This window comes from Nannobrachium achirus, assembly GCF_963921795.1.
Source record: "Nannobrachium achirus genome assembly, chromosome: 18".
NCBI classification, from domain to species: domain Eukaryota; kingdom Metazoa; phylum Chordata; class Actinopteri; order Myctophiformes; family Myctophidae; genus Nannobrachium; species Nannobrachium achirus.
Window position 1 is genome coordinate 13,834,486 of NC_137825.1, and position 18,076 is coordinate 13,852,561.

The window sequence follows — 18,076 nt, forward strand, 5'->3', positions numbered from 1 at the left end:
AGTCAATTATGAAGGGATTTTAAAAATTAAAACGTCTACATATTGCTTGGGAAGTCTACTTCGCAGAGAAACCGTGGCCTTTGCGATTCGCTAATCGCGGGATTTCACATCGCGATTTCGGTTTGAAAACGATTAACCATGCAGCACTAGTTCTTTTCTGCTTTTAAAGCGCGCGGTGTGCATCTGCCTGGTGGAAGGAGGAAGTTCAGTGATCACTGACTGTAACTAGGCAACGGTGATTGACAGCGACATGCAGTGCATATGCGGACAGGGGCCGGGCTAGCGGAGAGGAGAGGAGAGGAGACAATAGGCAGAGCGTAGAGCGCACCGCAGCGACTGCGAGCCGCCTCACAGGCGGTCCTTCGTGCCTCTCCCTCCTTTTGCTGTCTTTTCCTGTGTTTTATTTCATTCATTTTTGTTAAATTCTGTGTTGAGGTTTGTGTGACAGACCTTTATGGGGCATTTGGTTAAATACGGAACAAACCGCGTTCCGTATTGGTTCAATACGGAACGCATCTTTTAATTGTCCAATACGGAACGATTCCGTATTATACGGAACGGGTGGCAACCCTATATGGATATGAAGAATCAACTGACGGTGAGAAGGCGCTAATCTTGCGGCCATCGAATTAATACAAAAACAGACTCGCTCACTCAAATATGAGTGACTGACTATCGTAAATGACGATATCGCAGAGACGTTTTTTTTTTTTTTTTTTTTTTTTTGATAAACCAATGTTACTCTCAATAGAGAAAAACTTCCGCAACGCAGGGGGATGAACGTCAGGACTTTGGTACTCTATAGACCAAACAGGCGGATTCTTGAAATAAAAATAAAAATATTTTGAGAAGAACCACTGCTTTAAGTGACTAACAGTAACCATGACGGGCTGCGTTCACTAGCTAGACTACAGTATGCTTTCTGCTCTTCAACACTACCTTTGGACGAGGCCAATTTTAGCTTCGCGTAGCCAGACGAATCTGCCAGAAAAATTGCCCTTGGCAGATCAGGTCTGGCCCCGCTCAGTTATTCAAATATGTCACGGCTCGCAAGTCATGAGAACAAGTTGTGAGGAACCAACCAGGACCCAGTATGCAAACGTAGGGCGGGTGTATCACCTTTGCGCTACTCTGATTGGTTAAAGGTCTAACCAATAGAGTCTGTTTGAAACTTTGAATATTTCTGTAACAACAAGATTATTGTCTGGCTATGCGAGGCTAGGTCAATGTCAGAGGTGGCTTAGTGAATGCAGCCCACAATATGTCCTTCACTTTTCTGTTTGAACTGTTTGACCAGCTAACTGACGCACATGTTTCACATAATGTCTACTGTACGTACACGCACGCACGCACGCACGCAGACATACACTCATTATAACTTAAATGACACTATCACATACTGCACATACTGTGGAAACACTGTACGTGGACGCAAACACACATGAACACATACCTAGCACTATTACATGCACACACACACATACACACACACACACACACACACACACACACACACACACACACACACACACACACACACACACACACACACACACACACACACACACACTAGAGTAGTGTATTGCATGCCAAACCCCCTCATAACCACTCCTTCTGCTCTGCTTCTGTTCTCTCCTCTTCTCCTTCTTTCTCTCTTTCTGCCTGTCTTTCTTTCATCCCTCCTTCTCCTTGGACATCGCTCGCCTCCACACCTCCATCTTTCTCTCTCTCCGTCATCCCTTCTTCCTCCCTCGTTTACCTTCCATCTCCGCCTCCCCCTGCCCGTCCTCTGTCTGTCTATCTGTCCGTCTGTCTGTTTTATTTCTTTCTATTTTAACCCCTCCCCTTCCCCCCTCCCCGCTCCTCCTCCCCCGTTCTATTGATTATAATATTCTCAGCTGTGCTCAGGCCCGTGCATGAGTCGCCTAACGCCCACGGCGGATTGGCTGTAGCCGCTGCGTCGTCGTCGTGCGTGACGAGGACCGTGGCGGCGGCGGCCGGCGGGGGCCCACCAATCAAACGCAGGCAGGAACAGGAAGTGGAGCGGGAAGCGGCGACGGCGAGCGCCCGCCCCCAACCACAGCAGGCGGCGGCGGGGCCTCACAGGTACCATGACCACACCCACCCACCCACCCACTCACCCCTCCCTCCTGTGTGTCCGTAAGTAACAGTGGTGGAAGGAAGTACTCACTTTTCTTACTTAAGTACAGTAGTTGTACCTTGAAAGTGCTGACAATGGCATGTCGGTGGCACCACCTCATTTTGAGGTACCACTTCTTTCCATGCCACCACCACTAGGTGGCGGAGAGCAACTAATACCAAGACACAGGCATAAGAGACAAGACAGCTTAACAGGGTAGATTATTTAATTTTCAAGAATGAAATTAAGTCATTATGAGCCAGAAGTTACTTTAGTAACTTTACTTAGTTACTTTCCACCACTGGTAAGTAAGTGGTGCCTGTCCGGAAACCCCTGCCTTGAAACGCCCACCCCCACCCCCATCTCACCACACCCACACGCCCCCCCCCCAATCGTTGATTTTGTGTGTGTGTGTGTGTGTGTGTGTGTGTGTGTGTGTGTGTGTGTGTGTGTGTGTGTGTGTGTGTGTGTGTGTCCTGCACTGCTTGTCCAAAAAGAAAGAACCGAGGGGTCATGAATATGTCCGTACATTTCACATGACAATTGAGTGTCACTCACTTAATTGCAATTAACGATTTAATTGTGTTTTTTGTCGTTGACAATTACATTTCTGTTTGGCTTGTAGGCTTTGAAGTTGCACATGGTAGATACAACACATAACCTGAATATACAAAGACATGACTGACACGTTTGACAACTTTATACTTAAAAAAGGACATTGATAGTGGACATTTTTGAAAATGTTTGAAAATATATGAACATTTTGCAACATGTGATTATGACATTGATAACGATTATGACAAAAATAATTACGATTAACGATTATGTAATAATTGTTACAATATTTACCACACCATTATAATGTTCTTATTTTCATTCATAAGACCCAATTACTGAATGTCAAGTCTCCAGGTTCTCTTCAGAATGTGATTGACACTGATTTACTACGACACTATGGCACATTATGAGTCCAACTGGTACTAGTGGTTGTTTAATTTGCAAGGAACCCCAAAACTCTGAGTGGAACCAATGGACCCATTTGGTTCCATTTTAACACTAACTGTTACAGACCTGTCATGGTCATTCAGGGCTAGCTCTTTGTGTGTTTCTGGTTGCGACCGTCAGGTTACTGTTACTATCAAAACCTCCACTGGCTGTCTCTCAGTCTGTCAGTCACACGTCACACGTCACACTTTTCCCCTACTCATATCTCCGCCACCGTTACCCCGATCCATGCCAAACTTTGCACACACACTCCTTGGTTGCCGAACCACAACTTCCACCTCATTTCTCACATGGCCTTCTTCTAGCGCCACCATGAGGCTGATTCTTGCAAAACACATTTTTGGACACTGCTCCTACAGATTTTGCCCTAAAATCACGCAAAGGGGTACACAGTATCTCTAAGGTCATGTCATCAACATGGATCTGTCCCATTTCCCATAATCCCTCCTGATTGGCTACCATTGCCTTCTAAAGTTTGTGTATGCGACCTGACGGTCGATTATCTCCCAATTAGGGAGTCTTACTAGTAATATTTTCTGTCCGCTAATTATGTATGTCGGTGGCAAAAATGGAATTTTTACAAAAAACGTCCACCATGCACAAGCCAGCATGACGATGACCCCTGGAAAGAGCGAAAGCCTTGGGACCCCCTTGTGTGCGTGTGCATGAGTGTGTGTGCGTGTCCTACACTACGGTGCTTGCCTGCCCCGAAGCACTTCCAGTACCCTCATACTATGTGTGTCGTCCCAGACAGGGGTGTCGCACCAAATTCTGGGCCCTGGGTAAAAGGATTCACTGCGGGCCCCCCATGAGCGCATTATTACGCATTATGTTGTGCTTTAACTATTGAAAAATAGCAGATATACAAGCTCACAGCGAGCTCGTAGACCTGCTATTTTTTTTTTATTGTGAGAATTTGTGCAAGTCTTTGAATATTTCAAATCCTTCTAATTTTTTTTTTTAAAAACCTATGTTTCTATGTCAACTTTTTCACATGAAGGACCCCCAAAATTATATTTATTTGGCCCATGGACCCCCATCTCAAAACATTTAGTTCCAGGGACCCCCCAGTGAGTTACAAATGTTCGCTCAAATAATACAAATATTCGAAGATTTGCACACATTTTCATGACTTTTCAACAATAGCAGATCTACAAGCTCGCAGCGCGGCACCGAGTGCCGCGCTGTGAGCTTGTAAATCTGCTATTTTTCAATAGCAAAAGTATAAAATAATTAAGGCCCCTCCACCTTGGGCCCTAGTAACTCAGTCCCACTTTTCCCCCCCTTGTGACGCCCCTGGTCCCAGATCCCGCGACCCCTGGCCTTTTGTATCCGTATAATAGCACTACACCGTGTACAGTGTGTGCGTGTGCGCGCGTGCGCGTGTATGTGTGTTTGTGTGTTGCGTGTGCGTGTGCGTGCACCCGCTCCAGTACATAAACTTCTAACTTCCTCTAACCTGCCGTGTTGTGTGTGTGTGTGTGAGTGTGTGTTGCAGTGCAGCAAAAAAGACAAATCTTGCTTTGCTAGGCTCCGCCGCTACTGAGGGAGGGAGGGAGGGAGAGAGAGAGAGAGAGAGGGAGAGAGAGAGAGAGAGACACCCAGGCTGTGTGCTGTGCTTCACTGTGCTGCTATGTGTATGTGTGCTTGCTGCCAAAGCTTCTGGCCGTGCTGCTGGCTGTGTGTGCTGCAGGTGCAGTACGAACTTACGACGTGCAGTAAAAATCCTCCATGCTAAATGCTGCTAACAGGCATGTGCACACTTAGACATCAAAGGGGGCTTGAGCCACTGCCCTTTTATCCATCTGTAAAAGGTGCCCTCTCCAGACCATGAATGCAGTTTTTACTATGTTGAAAGAAATGCAAATGCACCCTTTTCATGCCATACCTGAAGGCAGCATTCAAGAGAATTAAGTGGCTTGTCCAAACTCTCCTGAGCCTGAATGCAGCATTGTATGTTGAAAGAATTGTCCTCTTTGAGTAGTACGCCACATCTCCAGTATTGACTTGATTATGCTTAGTTCAGTGTGGTACCACGCACCGAAAATAGCCAACCTCCAAGCTCACGAGTCGCAGCGCGACTCGTTCCTTGTTTTTGTCTCCCTAACCCATTTTGATTTGATTGATTGATTGAAGACTTTATTAGTAGTTTGCATAGGAAAGGGCACAGTTTCATGACAGTACAGTTCACTGGTACAAGGTCAACTATGGATATTCAAAAAAGCTTTGTGCTGGTTTCAATCGGGTTCTTCTTTAACTCATATAACATTGAATGACAGCACACATCCCATTCATTTCCAACGGGAGCATGCGTGACAGTCCGTCTAGTGCGATACGGCAAAGTACAAGCTGATGCCCCGTATCAGACGGACTGACAAGGACAGATCTAATTTGAATAAAGTCTATCTCAACCGACTTTATTCAAGCTCTGTGAAGCCCATGAAAGCAGCGCTGCTCTGCGTGTAGGTGTGGCTGTGAGAGGGAAGTGATCCAACAGAGTGACTGTCAAACAACAATTTACAATTTAGGCATTTAGCAGATGCTCTTAATCCAGAGCGACTTACAAATAAGCACGGTAATACATCAATACATCAACATCAATACATCTAATAACGTAGGTAGACCAGCACCTAATCAGTAAAAGCTTTATATAAAACCAAAAAAAAAAGCTTTCTAGCTTTCATGTATGTTCATTGAGGGTAGGCGAGTGCTACAGTAAGTGCTATGGGCTAAGGTGGAGTCTGAAGAGGTGAGTCTTCAGTCCACGGTGGAAGCTAGGGAGTGAGTCTGTTGTTCTAAGTGCGACAGGGAGTTTATTCCACAGTTTTGGGGCCAGGAGGGCAACAACAACAGCCGTTGCTGACTGGAGAAGGACCGAATTACATTCTATGCGCTTAGACTGCGTGTCCACGGAACTGGTGTGTAACCAGCTTCAGGCCCTGGTCCTCTGTGGGTTCGCTTGGTGTCTGGTTTATGGTAAAACCAGCGTTAGGTGCTTGTACAGTGGAGAGAGAGGAAGATGAGGATGAGGAGAGAGGGAGGTACAGCTCAGCACTCTGTGCTTTTATTACCTCTCTCTCTCTCTCTCTCTCTCCTCTATTGATCAACGCCGAGCCCTCTGATTTATGGCCCGCTGTTGCAAAGCCTGCTGGGTAATTACTGAGGCTTGGAGGAGGAGATGGGGGGGGGGGTTAATGTGGGGGATGGGGGTTGATACTCAGGCGCGTGCAGGCACGCACTCTCACTCACAGACACAAGGCCCAAAACATGCAGTGAATATACACGCAAAGTATATAAAGCGACCAATAACACGGGACACAAAGTTACACAGGCTTGTACTGTACGCGATGCAAGCAAGCACGCACAGTCGCACACACACACACACACACACACACACACACACACACACACACACACACACTGCACTCTACACTGTACAACCGCGATACAACAGGGTGCGTACACACAAAAATATGTTCATATAGCAATGTTCGTTTGAGTTTGAGTGTAACAATGAGAGTTAAATTGACACACGATTTTTGCGTGCGATATTGAATTCTTATAGACGCACGCAACACACTCACACACCCACACACACACGCACACACACACACACACACACACACACACACACACACACACACACACACACACACACACACACACACACACACACGCTAATAAAGTAGCAGACAAACATAATCCCGCCGCTGCATCGCTCCACCGTCCTCCAGCCTCTTCAGACGTGGTCGATTAATGCCGTACATACATCATATCCTGCACATGCCAGCGCTATGTAAATCAATAAGGTAATATAGCGGCCGAAGCGAGGCCAAATGGCTCTCCTGGAGCCATCACATCCATCCCACAGCCGTGATGTATGGGAGCAGCATGCAGGCCTCCCGACGCATCCATAACCAGATGTATGGGAGCAGCATGCAGGCCCTGATGCATCCATAACCAGATGTATGGGACCAGCATGCAGGCCCTGATGCATCCATAACCAGATGTATGGGACCAGCATCCATAACCAGATGTATGGGACCAGCATCCATAACCAGATGTATGGGACCAGCATGCAGGCCCTGATGCATCCATAACCAGATGTATGGGAGCAGCATGCAGGCCCCAATGCATCCATAACCAGGCACCCGGTACAGCCACGACCAGTCCATTCTCCTATTCTCCAAAGAAACAAGTCCCCCAGACCTAGCCTGATCTCAGACTCAGCTCACGCAGTAGTCTGAAACTGTGCCCTATTGTGGGCGGTTTCTGGAAGGGAGGGGGGTGGGAGGTGCTTTGACTTAAAAAAAAAAATCACTCGTGAGCACCCACGTGAGCACCTCGTCTTCTAATGATGACGCTCTGATGATGACGTCTCTTGAAAAACGGGTTGCGGCGCAGATTGGATTGGATATTCGTTAGACCCACCCCCATCCCCCCGCGCTCATTGGAGCAGCCGAAGATTTTGGCTGATCACTGCCGATTCATGTACTCAGCTCCAGACCAGAGAAACAGTCCACTCTGAGAGTGGGCGGGGTCTATGGTCTGTAGATGGAGTAAAAGTACAATATTTGGATCCGAGATGTAGTGGAGTAGAAGTAAAAGTATTGGAAATTGGAAATACTTAAGAAAAGTACAAATACCTCAAAATTGTACTTAAGTTCATTACTTAAGTACATTTACTTAGTTACTTTACACCACTGTCTAATGCACCTGCAAGGCAAAGCAAACCGCATGCCTGTTTTCGTTTATTTTTTATTTTTTTGTGAATGAGTTTGTGTGTGTGTGTGTGTGTGCGTGCATGTGCGCGGGCCAGCGAGAGTGTACCTGTGTGCCGCTCTGTTTCTCCTGAGTGTGTGTGACTGTGACCTTCCTCTAATAATGCGGTAACTCAACCAATGACGTCAGAGCACAAAGCTCCCTGCTGGGTTCTGATTGGCCTGCACCCACCCGGCTTGCTGGCTGACTTGACCCCGCCTACACCAGTGGTTTTCAACCTTTTCAGGCAGCGACCCCCAAAATAATCATATTTTAACTGACAAGCACTAAGAGTTGAGGCATTACATTTTGTATTACACGGTTCTATTGTGAAAATAGCAGATCTACATGCTCACAACTCCTTGCGTTGCAAGGCTTTGTGAGCATCTATTGAGCATCTATTTTCACAGATTCTGCCTCTAATATTTGAGGTAAGTCCTTAAGTTGTCAAATGTGCAGATACCCTCTATACACTCAAACTTTGTCGGTTTGTTTACTGTTGAGAGAGAAAACAATGTTGCAGATTAAGTTAATCATCTGGGGACCACCCAAAATCATATGGGGACCCCCCCTTGGGGTCCCAACCCACAGGTTGAGAAGTGTGTTTTGTGGCCGTTCACAATTAGACCAAAAGCCATAAAGCCATAACTACCTACCTACCACCATACTGCATCCCTCATCTAACTACCTACCTACCACCATACTGCATCCCTCATCTAACTACCTACCTACCACCATACTGCATCCCTCATCTAACTACCTACCTTCCACCATACTGCATCCCTCATATAACTACCTACCTACCACCATACTTCATCCCTCATCTAACTACCTACCATCCACCATACTGCATCCCTCATCTAACTACCTACCTACCACCATACTGCATCCCTCATCTAACTATCTACGTACCACCATACTGCATCCCTCATTTAACTACCTACCAACCACCATACTGCATCCCTCATTTAACTACCTACCAACCACCATACTGCATCCCTCATGTAACTATCTACGTACCACGATACTGCATCCCTCATTTAACTACCTACCAACCACCATACTGCATCCCTCAATTAACTACCTACCAACCACCATACTGCATCCCTCATTTAACTACCTACCAACCACCATACTGCATCCCTCATCTAACTATCTACGTACCACCATACTGCATCCCTCATCTAACTATCTACCTACCACCATACTGCATCCCTCATCTAACTACCTACCTACCACGATACTGCATCCCTCATCTAACTATCTACGTACCACCATACTGCATCCCTCATCTAACTACCTACCACCATACTGCATCCCTCATCTAACTACCTACCTACCACGATACTGCATCCCTCATCTAACTACCTACCAACCACGATACTGCATCCCTCATCTAACTATCTACGTATCACCATACTGCATCCCTCATCTAACTATCTACCTACCACCATACTGCATCCCCCCTTTCCTTCTGTCCTCTCCAGTGAACAGCCTGGCCCGGTCCAAATACTGCTGACCACCAATCAGGAGGAAGAAGAGGACGATGACGATGACACGGACGACACGGCGCCCTTGGTTCGTCGTGACGTCGCCACCGCTGTCGCCATCGGCCCGCCCCTGCATCCCCCTCCCCCACCTTACAGGCCCTCTCCCACATGGCCCCTCGGCCCCCCGCGGAGCCACCCAGGCCAGGAGGAGGAGGAGGAGGAACGGGGAGACCAGCAGCAGCAGGGGGGCGAGGAAGGGGCAGCGCCAGCGGGCGAGGAGGGTCCCAGACCCACCGGCGGCGTGAGGCTGTGCGACCTGCTGCAGGCGGGAGGGGTGGTGGTCAGACCCCTGGGGAAGCACATGGCCATCTCCCTGCCCTCGCTCCCCCTGCGTCTCTGGGGGGACGCCGCCACGCCCACCGCGCCACAGCCCCCCCTTCTGGCGCGGTCCCCCGAGCCGCCGCGCGCCCGCCCAGACACCCTGCGCCCCCCAGACAGCCTCTGTCCGGACCCTTTCCGTCCGGACACCTTGACACCCTTCCGCCCGGACACGCTCCGCGCACGGCTCCCTCGCCCTCCCCCTCCGCCCCTGCCCCCGCCGCGCCCTCCCCTGCCCGCCAGAGAGTCTGAGTTCTCAGGGCAGCAGTTCTCGGGGCAGCAGCAGCAGCAGCAGAGGAGGCCCCCCGTCGTGCCCCCTCTGTGGCAGCCCCCTCGCCCCAGCGGCGGCCCCCCTCCCGCCAGCAGCAGCAGTAGTCCCGCCCCCCCGACGACGTCGCGCCATTGGCCGCCGAGCCACGGGCCCTCCGCCCCCCCGCTGCCCCCGCCCCCTCCCGAGGCGGTGGTGGAGCGCCACTGGTCGTCCTGGAGCCTGGACCGCCCCGACGCCGTGGTGACGCCCTACCACACGCCCCCGGACCGCTGCAGCGCCCCCATCAGGCCACAGGACTACAACTATGGCTGCCAGTCGTCTCCCCCTGGCGGCGGGCACTACAACTCCCAGCATGCCTCTGGGCAGCAGCATGACCCCCTCCCCCGCCAGGACGCTGACCTGACCGAGCTGGACTCCCTCTACCACGCCAGTCTGCAGGCCGGCAGGACCGGTACGGTATGCATGATGCTCCATTGTTTTGGTCCACTTCAGACCCATTTCAAAGAATAGCTAAAATGAAGATGTGCATCTTGCCCGCTACAACCATGTTACAACCATGTTACAGTCAGTGTGATGCAGTAGCCTGATGCAGGTGTAAGACCTGTTGTGTTTTGTTGTGTGTTATAGGTATACCCAGGGCAGGAATTTCATGGAGGCCATGAAGGCCTTGGCCGCCGTTGCCCCTCAGTTTAGCCTTGTGCCCCTCAAACCAATGAGACCACAGTGGCCTTAATGCCCCAGCTGACTGTAGCACTCTGTCTCTTTCCTGTCAATATGTAGACAGTAGACATGTAGACACCAGTATTTTTTGTTGAGATTCTGAAATCGTAACTCCCCCGAGTCCCCATCTTTAAACCAATCCAGTGACTTTGATGGGTACAGGGCTGAGCATGGATCAGATTGTAAATACCATCATGTATCTATTTCACTGCAGATTAGGTTATCATCCCTAACCCTTAAATTCAACAAATTCTTTTAACCCTCTAAGGCCCAAATATAGAAATACTTGAAATAAAAAATTGAAAAAAATCAGATGGTGTTGTAGGAGTCCTAATAAGAGGAAAATGTAATGTTTTTTTTCAAAAAAATGTTTTTGTAAGGTTTTATAGACATAAATCATAAATCATGCTCTAATTTACATAATTTATGGGGGATATTTTTTAATGGAATAACATCTTGTTTTATTTGATGGCCTTCCTGCCCTGGCATTTGGCCTTTGTGCCCTAAAAAGATTTACAACACCAAAAGCCAAGTGGCCTTGCCCCTAAAATGAAAAAATTCCAGGCCTGGGTATAACTGTGCCCAAATGCAGTTTCTATGCATTCTAGGGGTTTTGGGGTTTTTTACTCCCTAAAATGTTTATTTCCTAGAAGGTCACCCACCTTCTGTTTATTCTTGCCCCCCCTAGTACTACAGGCTAGATCCGGCCCTGGGTGTGCTTGTAATGCATGTATGTTTGGCATCCCTCCTTGCAGACTGGAGCCCGTCAGAGCGTCTCATCTCCAGGGTGTCCAGCCAGCCTCGCTCCCAGACCCCCAGTGCAGACATGGAGAGGAGTGTGTACTCCCAGACCCCCAGTGCAGACATGGAGAGGAGTGTGTACGGGGACGACTGCGCCACCAGCAACCCCCCCACCTACCTCAACAAGGTGGGTGCTCCGCTCCCAACAGCCACGTGCACACCTAGACATCAAAGGGGGCTTGGTACCCTGCCCTTTTATTCGTCTGTAAAAAGTGCCCTCTCCAGACCATGAATGCAGTTTTTACTATGGTGAAAGATATGCAAATGCCCCTCTTTCCATGCCATACCTGAAGGCAGCATTCAAGAGAATTGCCTGGTCCGAACTTTCCTGAACTTGAATGCAGCATCTTATGTTGAAAGAATTGCCCCCTCTGTGTAGAAATCTCCAGTATTGACTTTATTATGCTTAGTTCAGTGTGCAAGCATCGAAAATAGCCGACCTCCAGTGCTCTGAGCTTGGAGGTCTGCTATTTTTTATATTTTCACCAAAAGGCCCTTTTAGAAATGTCAGCCCCTGCAATTTTTATGGCATACAGCTCATGAAAATCTAAATTCAGATACAGAAATGTCAACCTTCTGAAGTCAGAGTTGCTTTTGAAGTTTCCGCAGTCAGATCTGTGGTGCTCTGGCATCTGCTGCTTTTTGAGAGGGATCTGTACCCATGCACGCACGCACGCACACACACACACACACACACACACACACACACACACGCACATTTTATTTTCTTTTTTTTTCTCCAGTTTCCAATCAGGTGTTGTCTCTCCCCAGGCACTGGTGTCACGGGACCTGCTGCGTCCGGGGGCGGAGCCCGGTGACGGGGACGTCCTGCGGCCAATGGGACGCAGCCTGAGCGGCCCCATGGCGGCGGGCACCGTGCGCCGCGGCCGCCTGACGGCCACGCGCAGCTTTGTGAGTTCCCATTGCCATGCCTTGTTTTTCTTTTCCCTGTGGCTTTGTCGCCCCCTTGTGTCCTGGCTGTGAACCTGCAGCTTTTCCTTTATACTCTTCCTCAGTATCAGCAGTGATGGACAAAGTACTTTACTTAACAAATATTACTTGACTACATGTGAAACTTGCTCTGTCAAATTTGTACTTGAGTTGAAGTATTCAGGTGTAGCCTAAAAAACACACCCGTGTGACGTGAGCGGTGCTCAATTTACACTTTACAATTTAGGCATTTAGCAGACGCTTTTAATCCAAAGTGACTTACAATAAGCAGGTAATACACCAATATAATAAGCAAGATAATATGTCAGTACAGCAACAACAATACGACAAATGCATAGGAATATCAGTCTAGAAAAAACAATAACATAGGTAGACCACGCACCTAAGCAGTACAAAAACTTTTCTAAAACCTAAAAATGCTTTCTAGCTTCATATGTGGTCATCGAGGGAAGGGGGAGTGTTACAGTAGTGCTATGGATTTAGGTGGAGTCTGAAGAGTCCACGGCTAGCTAACATCACACTTCACTCATTGTCCAATCATAAAAGGGAAAATTGCAGAGCTCTCCATTCTGCCATTTTCTCCATTCTATGTAATGGAGAAATCAAATACTTATTATCCCCACATGAACATACACACAAAGTCACATATTTGAGCGGGTAGGACCGCTCAAAAATATATAAAAACACTTACTGTAACACACTCACACAAAAAAGAAATATTTCCCAGAGATTTTCCAAATGAATCTCAATAACAGTGACAATAGGAGATCTACTAGCTCCAGTCCCAACGCATCAACTCCTCTTCTTGTAATATATGATGCGTTCGGTGACGTTGTAGAGTGCGTTCAGTGTGGATTATTTACGAACGACCAGTGCGCTTTATCAGTCTGAACTCTGAAGGGAAGCTTTCTGAAAAGCAGCAGTAGCTAACGTAACTTTGCTATTGATAGGTAATTTAATTCATAACATTGGCCTACCTGCTGTTAGTTTACATGTTGATGTGTGTGTGTTATAAAGCCCAAAGTACCAATCAAGTGGTACATTGGTGGTGCATTCCTACGCCATTGTTCACCGCTGAGAAGCTCTCGAGACACCACCATGAGAAATCAACCAATCAAAACACTGCATTGACGCACCACACTGTCAAACCCCAACTTCTGAGTAGGGTCGGTCAGGGTGTGCACCGGTGCACAGCGCACTGAATTTCGTAACGACAACGCACCAAGTGCACCGAATAAACGCAGTCAAAAGTACAATATTTGTCTGTGAAATCTAGTGAAAGTTATAAGTAGTCGAGAAGACAAATACTCAAGTAAAGTGCAGCTACTGAAAACATGTACTTAAGTAACAGTACTCAAGTAAATGTACTTCATTACTGTCCACCACTGCTTGTCTACACCTTGTTGCTCCACCCCACCCCCACCTTACTCCACCTGTCTGGGTTTACGTCCTCTTGCCTTGCTTTACGATGTCCTTGCTTTCCTGCTTTTTTCGTCTTTTCTTACTCTCCTTTTCCTTCGCTTTCTCTCTCTCTCTCTCTTTCTCTGTCTATCTTTCTGTTTGTCTGTCTGTCTCTTTTGCTTTCTCTCTCTCGCCATCTCTCTCTCTCTCTCTCTCTCTCTCTCTCTCTCCGTCTCCAAGGTGAAGCAGCCTGATGTCGTTGCCTCTCCTCCTTGCTTACTTCCTCTGCTCTGAGCTGCTCCTCCTGTTGCTATTCCTCCACCACTGTCTTCTTCATCACCTCCTCCACCTTCACCTCCTCCTCCATCATCACCTCCTCATCTCCTCCTCCTCCCTGCACTGAGTCACAGGTAAACACCGCATTGGATGCAACGCTGCATTCAATGCACCGCACGCACCAACGTTAGATTGTAACGCTTATAGCAGCCACATTAACCCTGCTGTCTCTGATAGAAACAACTGGCAACCGTTTAAAACAGTTATGCATTTAAACCAGACCTTTAAAGGAGTAGTTCACCCACAAAATGACAGTTTTTCTATTGATTACTCACACCATGGAGACTTGAGTTCATTGATATTTTTTTAGTATGTGTCGCTTTCCAGGGACAAAATTGTTATTATGGTAAATTTACCCCAATTGATTCCGGATGGGGACCCAAATGCATTTCCAGAATGAATGGGGATACATTTATTGTAATCAAAAGTGAGTAATCAATAGAAAGAAAGTCATTTTCACAATGCATCGTGATGCGATTATTTGAATGTGTCAACTATATATATATATATATATATATATATATATATATATATATATATATATACACTCATTGGATGAACATTTTCATACAGTATATGTTCACAACCACTTGTTTATGTTTTAAAAATGTTTCAAAATTGCAGATCTACAATAGCCTAGTTCCAGACCCTGAATCGCTAGCCACACCCCTTTAATTTTTTTGTTTGGCGATTCAGATCTAGCATCGCTCTCATTGAGGAGGGCCTGCCTCGGTTGAAAATCCGATCGGCGAATCAGCGTCGTGAATCAGCGTCTTGTGATCAGCGTGGGTGGGGGTTTCCCAGAACTCGTGTGTGTTTCCAAGTACACCAGCGCCACCGCCGTACCGTACCGCGCATCGCGTCGCGATAAAATGCGGTAAATTGCGGTAAAATGTGATCGTATCGATCTCGCTATGAAACACCAGTAGCAGGCATGTTATGTTGTGTTTGATTACTAGTTCGTAGTGCTCCTATTCTGACTGTTTCTTTGGTTAGCAAGTAGCACTAGCAAGCAACAGGCTAGCCACTAGCCAGTCACACATAACAACACTATGTCATGTGTTGGTCGGTGAACCAATCGCTGAAGACTGCCTCTTTTTGGCAACGCCCATCCCTGCAAACGCCGTAGGCGGAACCGAGTTCAGACTGAATAATGAAGTGAAACGAAATGTTAATTCAGGCTGAGTGTCAGGCTAGATCTACAAGTATATAACTAGCAAATCCACAAGCTCACAACGCATTGTAAGACACTTGTAGATTGGTTATTTTCGAATACTTCCGAAGTATAAAATTGGGCTTAAGTTGCACATTTTTGTCGATCTGCTACTTTTTAATTTGAATCCTGAAGAAGTAACGGTCATATGAGGTTTCCAAATATATATATATATATATATATATATATATATATATATATATATATATATATATATATATATATGTATACGCTATGGTGTCAAACGACACCATAGCGACTGCACAGCGTCTGTGGTTCGTTGGTCTCCTGTGACTTGGCATGGTTTCACATTTCTCCGGATCAGTTTGCAGGACAGTATACCCATGATGCACTGCAGGAACAGCTGGTGTGGCTGTCATGTTTAGGCATTGGTCCTAATGTTAGCTAAGGGCGGGCACCAGGCACGTGCACACATAGACATCAAAGGGGGCTTGACCCTCTGACCTTTTATACGTCTGTAAAAAGTGCCCTCTCCAGAACCATTATGCAGTTTTTACTATGCTGAAAGAAATGCAAATGCCCCTCTTTCCATGCCATACCTGAAGGCAGAATTCCAAACTCTCCTGAACTTACAGCATCTTATGTTGAACGAATTGCTCTCTCTGTGTAGAAATCAAGGAGCGAAAATAGCCGACATGTCAGCCCCTGCCTCTCACATTCTCTGCACATCCCTGGCGGTTGAGTGTAGGCATGGGCCTAAAGTTAGCCGTTCATTTTAAAAGGTAGTCTACAGTATAAGTGATATTGTTGCGTTGGTTGTTTTGTTGAAAGGTTAAAGCTTCATTACCAGAACATGATTGTATGTTAAATTAAGTAGCAGGGGTCTCCCTGTCTGTCTCCAGCCATCCAACAGCTATTTTTTGGAGCTGTGTGGAACACAAGCTCCCTATACGTGGCCGTGTGTGTGGGTCTGTCTGTCTCCGTCCGTGTCTGTATGTAGCCTAAACTTCGGCGCGTAACTAGTGCCGCACCATTTACGCCACTCGCGCAATATATACATCAAAATGTGCGGCTCGGCCGGGAATGGTGTTCTATTACCTTTCGTTCCGATCCGCCTTACCATGCCGACGTAATCGGCAAAAAACGACGCTTAATTGTCCCCATTGACTTATAATGGGACAATGCAAGAAATCACTTTCAAGTATTTTTCTCTCGTAAACCATAGGAGCTACAGTTTCAAACCTCGGAGAGGAGATTCATAATGATTTTAAGAATGAATCGAAAAATAATTACATCACTCGGCCTCATGGTGGCGCTATAACGGCCCACTTTACGTTTTGCCCCGTAACTCTTGAACCGTAGATCGGAAAATTAAAATTCTTTTTCCCCTGGATTCCTTGGGTCAAGACGCATCTCCCCATATAGGCCACGCCCATTTGCGCCAGGATAGATTTTCCGCCATCTTGAATTTTCTCCAAAACACACTTTTTGCACCTTTTCCTACATATTTTCTTCAAATGTCACAAAAATCGGTACACATGATCTTGGGTGACCAGAGAGGTGCTGTTGAGTCTAGCCTGCCCTGAGCATCAACTGCAATACACACACACACACACACACACACACACACACACACACACACACACACACACACACACACACACACACAGCTCCACTTCGAACAGAGGTTTGATTTTTTATCTTAATGTTTATTCGAAGTTAAGCACAAAATCAGTGTCAGTTCACATCTGTTCTGCGATTTTGCGCCCCCAAAATAGCAGACGACATCTCTCTCTCTCTCTGTGTCTGTCTCTGTCTCTACAAGCTCACAACACGTTGGATCTGTGAGCTTGTGCGACGGCTATTTTCACTGTGCAACGCCATCGAACACCGAAAAGAGTGTAAACATCCTACAAGCGCTAAGTTTTAGTTTTAGTCTATTTTGGCAGGCCTTGATGGTGTCGGAATGCCTGATTTTATACTTGGTTGTAGTGGTGTCAACAATAATCGATTGAGCAATGCATCGCAATTCAGTTCCATTCAGTTCAATTCAATTCAATGCAGCAACTTGGCATAATCGATAATCGAAGCCTAAATATAATTATATATAATTATAATGCTGTATATATAATATTATTTAACATAATTCTAAATAAAATATGTTGTTCAGTATATCTGACTGCTTGTAATGACTGAAATCTGCCATGTTGTGCAGTTATATAGAAAAGTGTAATGCATCACAATGCATTGTAGAATCGAATCGAAATCGTTACCTGGTGAATTGTTATCGAATTGAAGTGAATTGTAATCGAATTGAATCGTGAGGTTAGTGCCAATGCACACCTCTACTTGGTTGCATGCTGAAAACAGCCGATCTAGCACGCAACAAAAACAAAACTGCTATTTTCCGAGCCCAACACTCGAGCGCAACACAGAGCGATTTTCTGTTTTTGAGCGGTGCAAAGCGCTCCTACATTTCACTTTGCGTGTTTTAGTTTTTAGTACATAATGTATTTGCCACATGTATTTGTACGGATCTCCATGTATAAAGAAAAGCAAGACCACAGCTTCAGGTTTACTGCTACAGGTGCACATAGTGTAGCTGGTTTGTTGCGGTACGGAGCGAGATTATCATTTTTTGATCCTGC

At 46.7% G+C, this 18,076-nt stretch overlaps 1 protein-coding gene across 7 annotated transcripts in view; it reads left to right on the forward strand.

Moving 5' to 3' along the window:
• LOC308303843 (ubiquitin carboxyl-terminal hydrolase 54-like) overlaps positions 1 to 18,076 on the forward strand; it is a 122,300-nt gene that overhangs the window by 98,514 nt on the left and 5,710 nt on the right. The window contains exons 16-20 of one of the 7 annotated variants that reach the window (XR_013963024.1): positions 1,899 to 2,106; positions 9,394 to 10,501; positions 11,521 to 11,693; positions 12,310 to 12,478; positions 14,159 to 14,328. Coding sequence is in view for 4 of the 7 variants with exons in the window: in XM_080748337.1 (XP_080604463.1) it covers positions 1,899 to 2,106; positions 9,394 to 10,501; positions 11,521 to 11,693; positions 12,310 to 12,550 (1,730 nt within the window). In the remaining 3 variants the exon portion in view is untranslated. Of the gene's footprint in view, positions 1 to 1,898; positions 2,107 to 9,393; positions 10,502 to 11,520; positions 11,694 to 12,309; positions 13,929 to 14,158; positions 14,329 to 18,076 lie in introns of those variants that run through there. The other 6 variants (XR_013963025.1, XR_013963026.1, XM_080748337.1 and 3 more) reach the window with 6 other exon arrangements.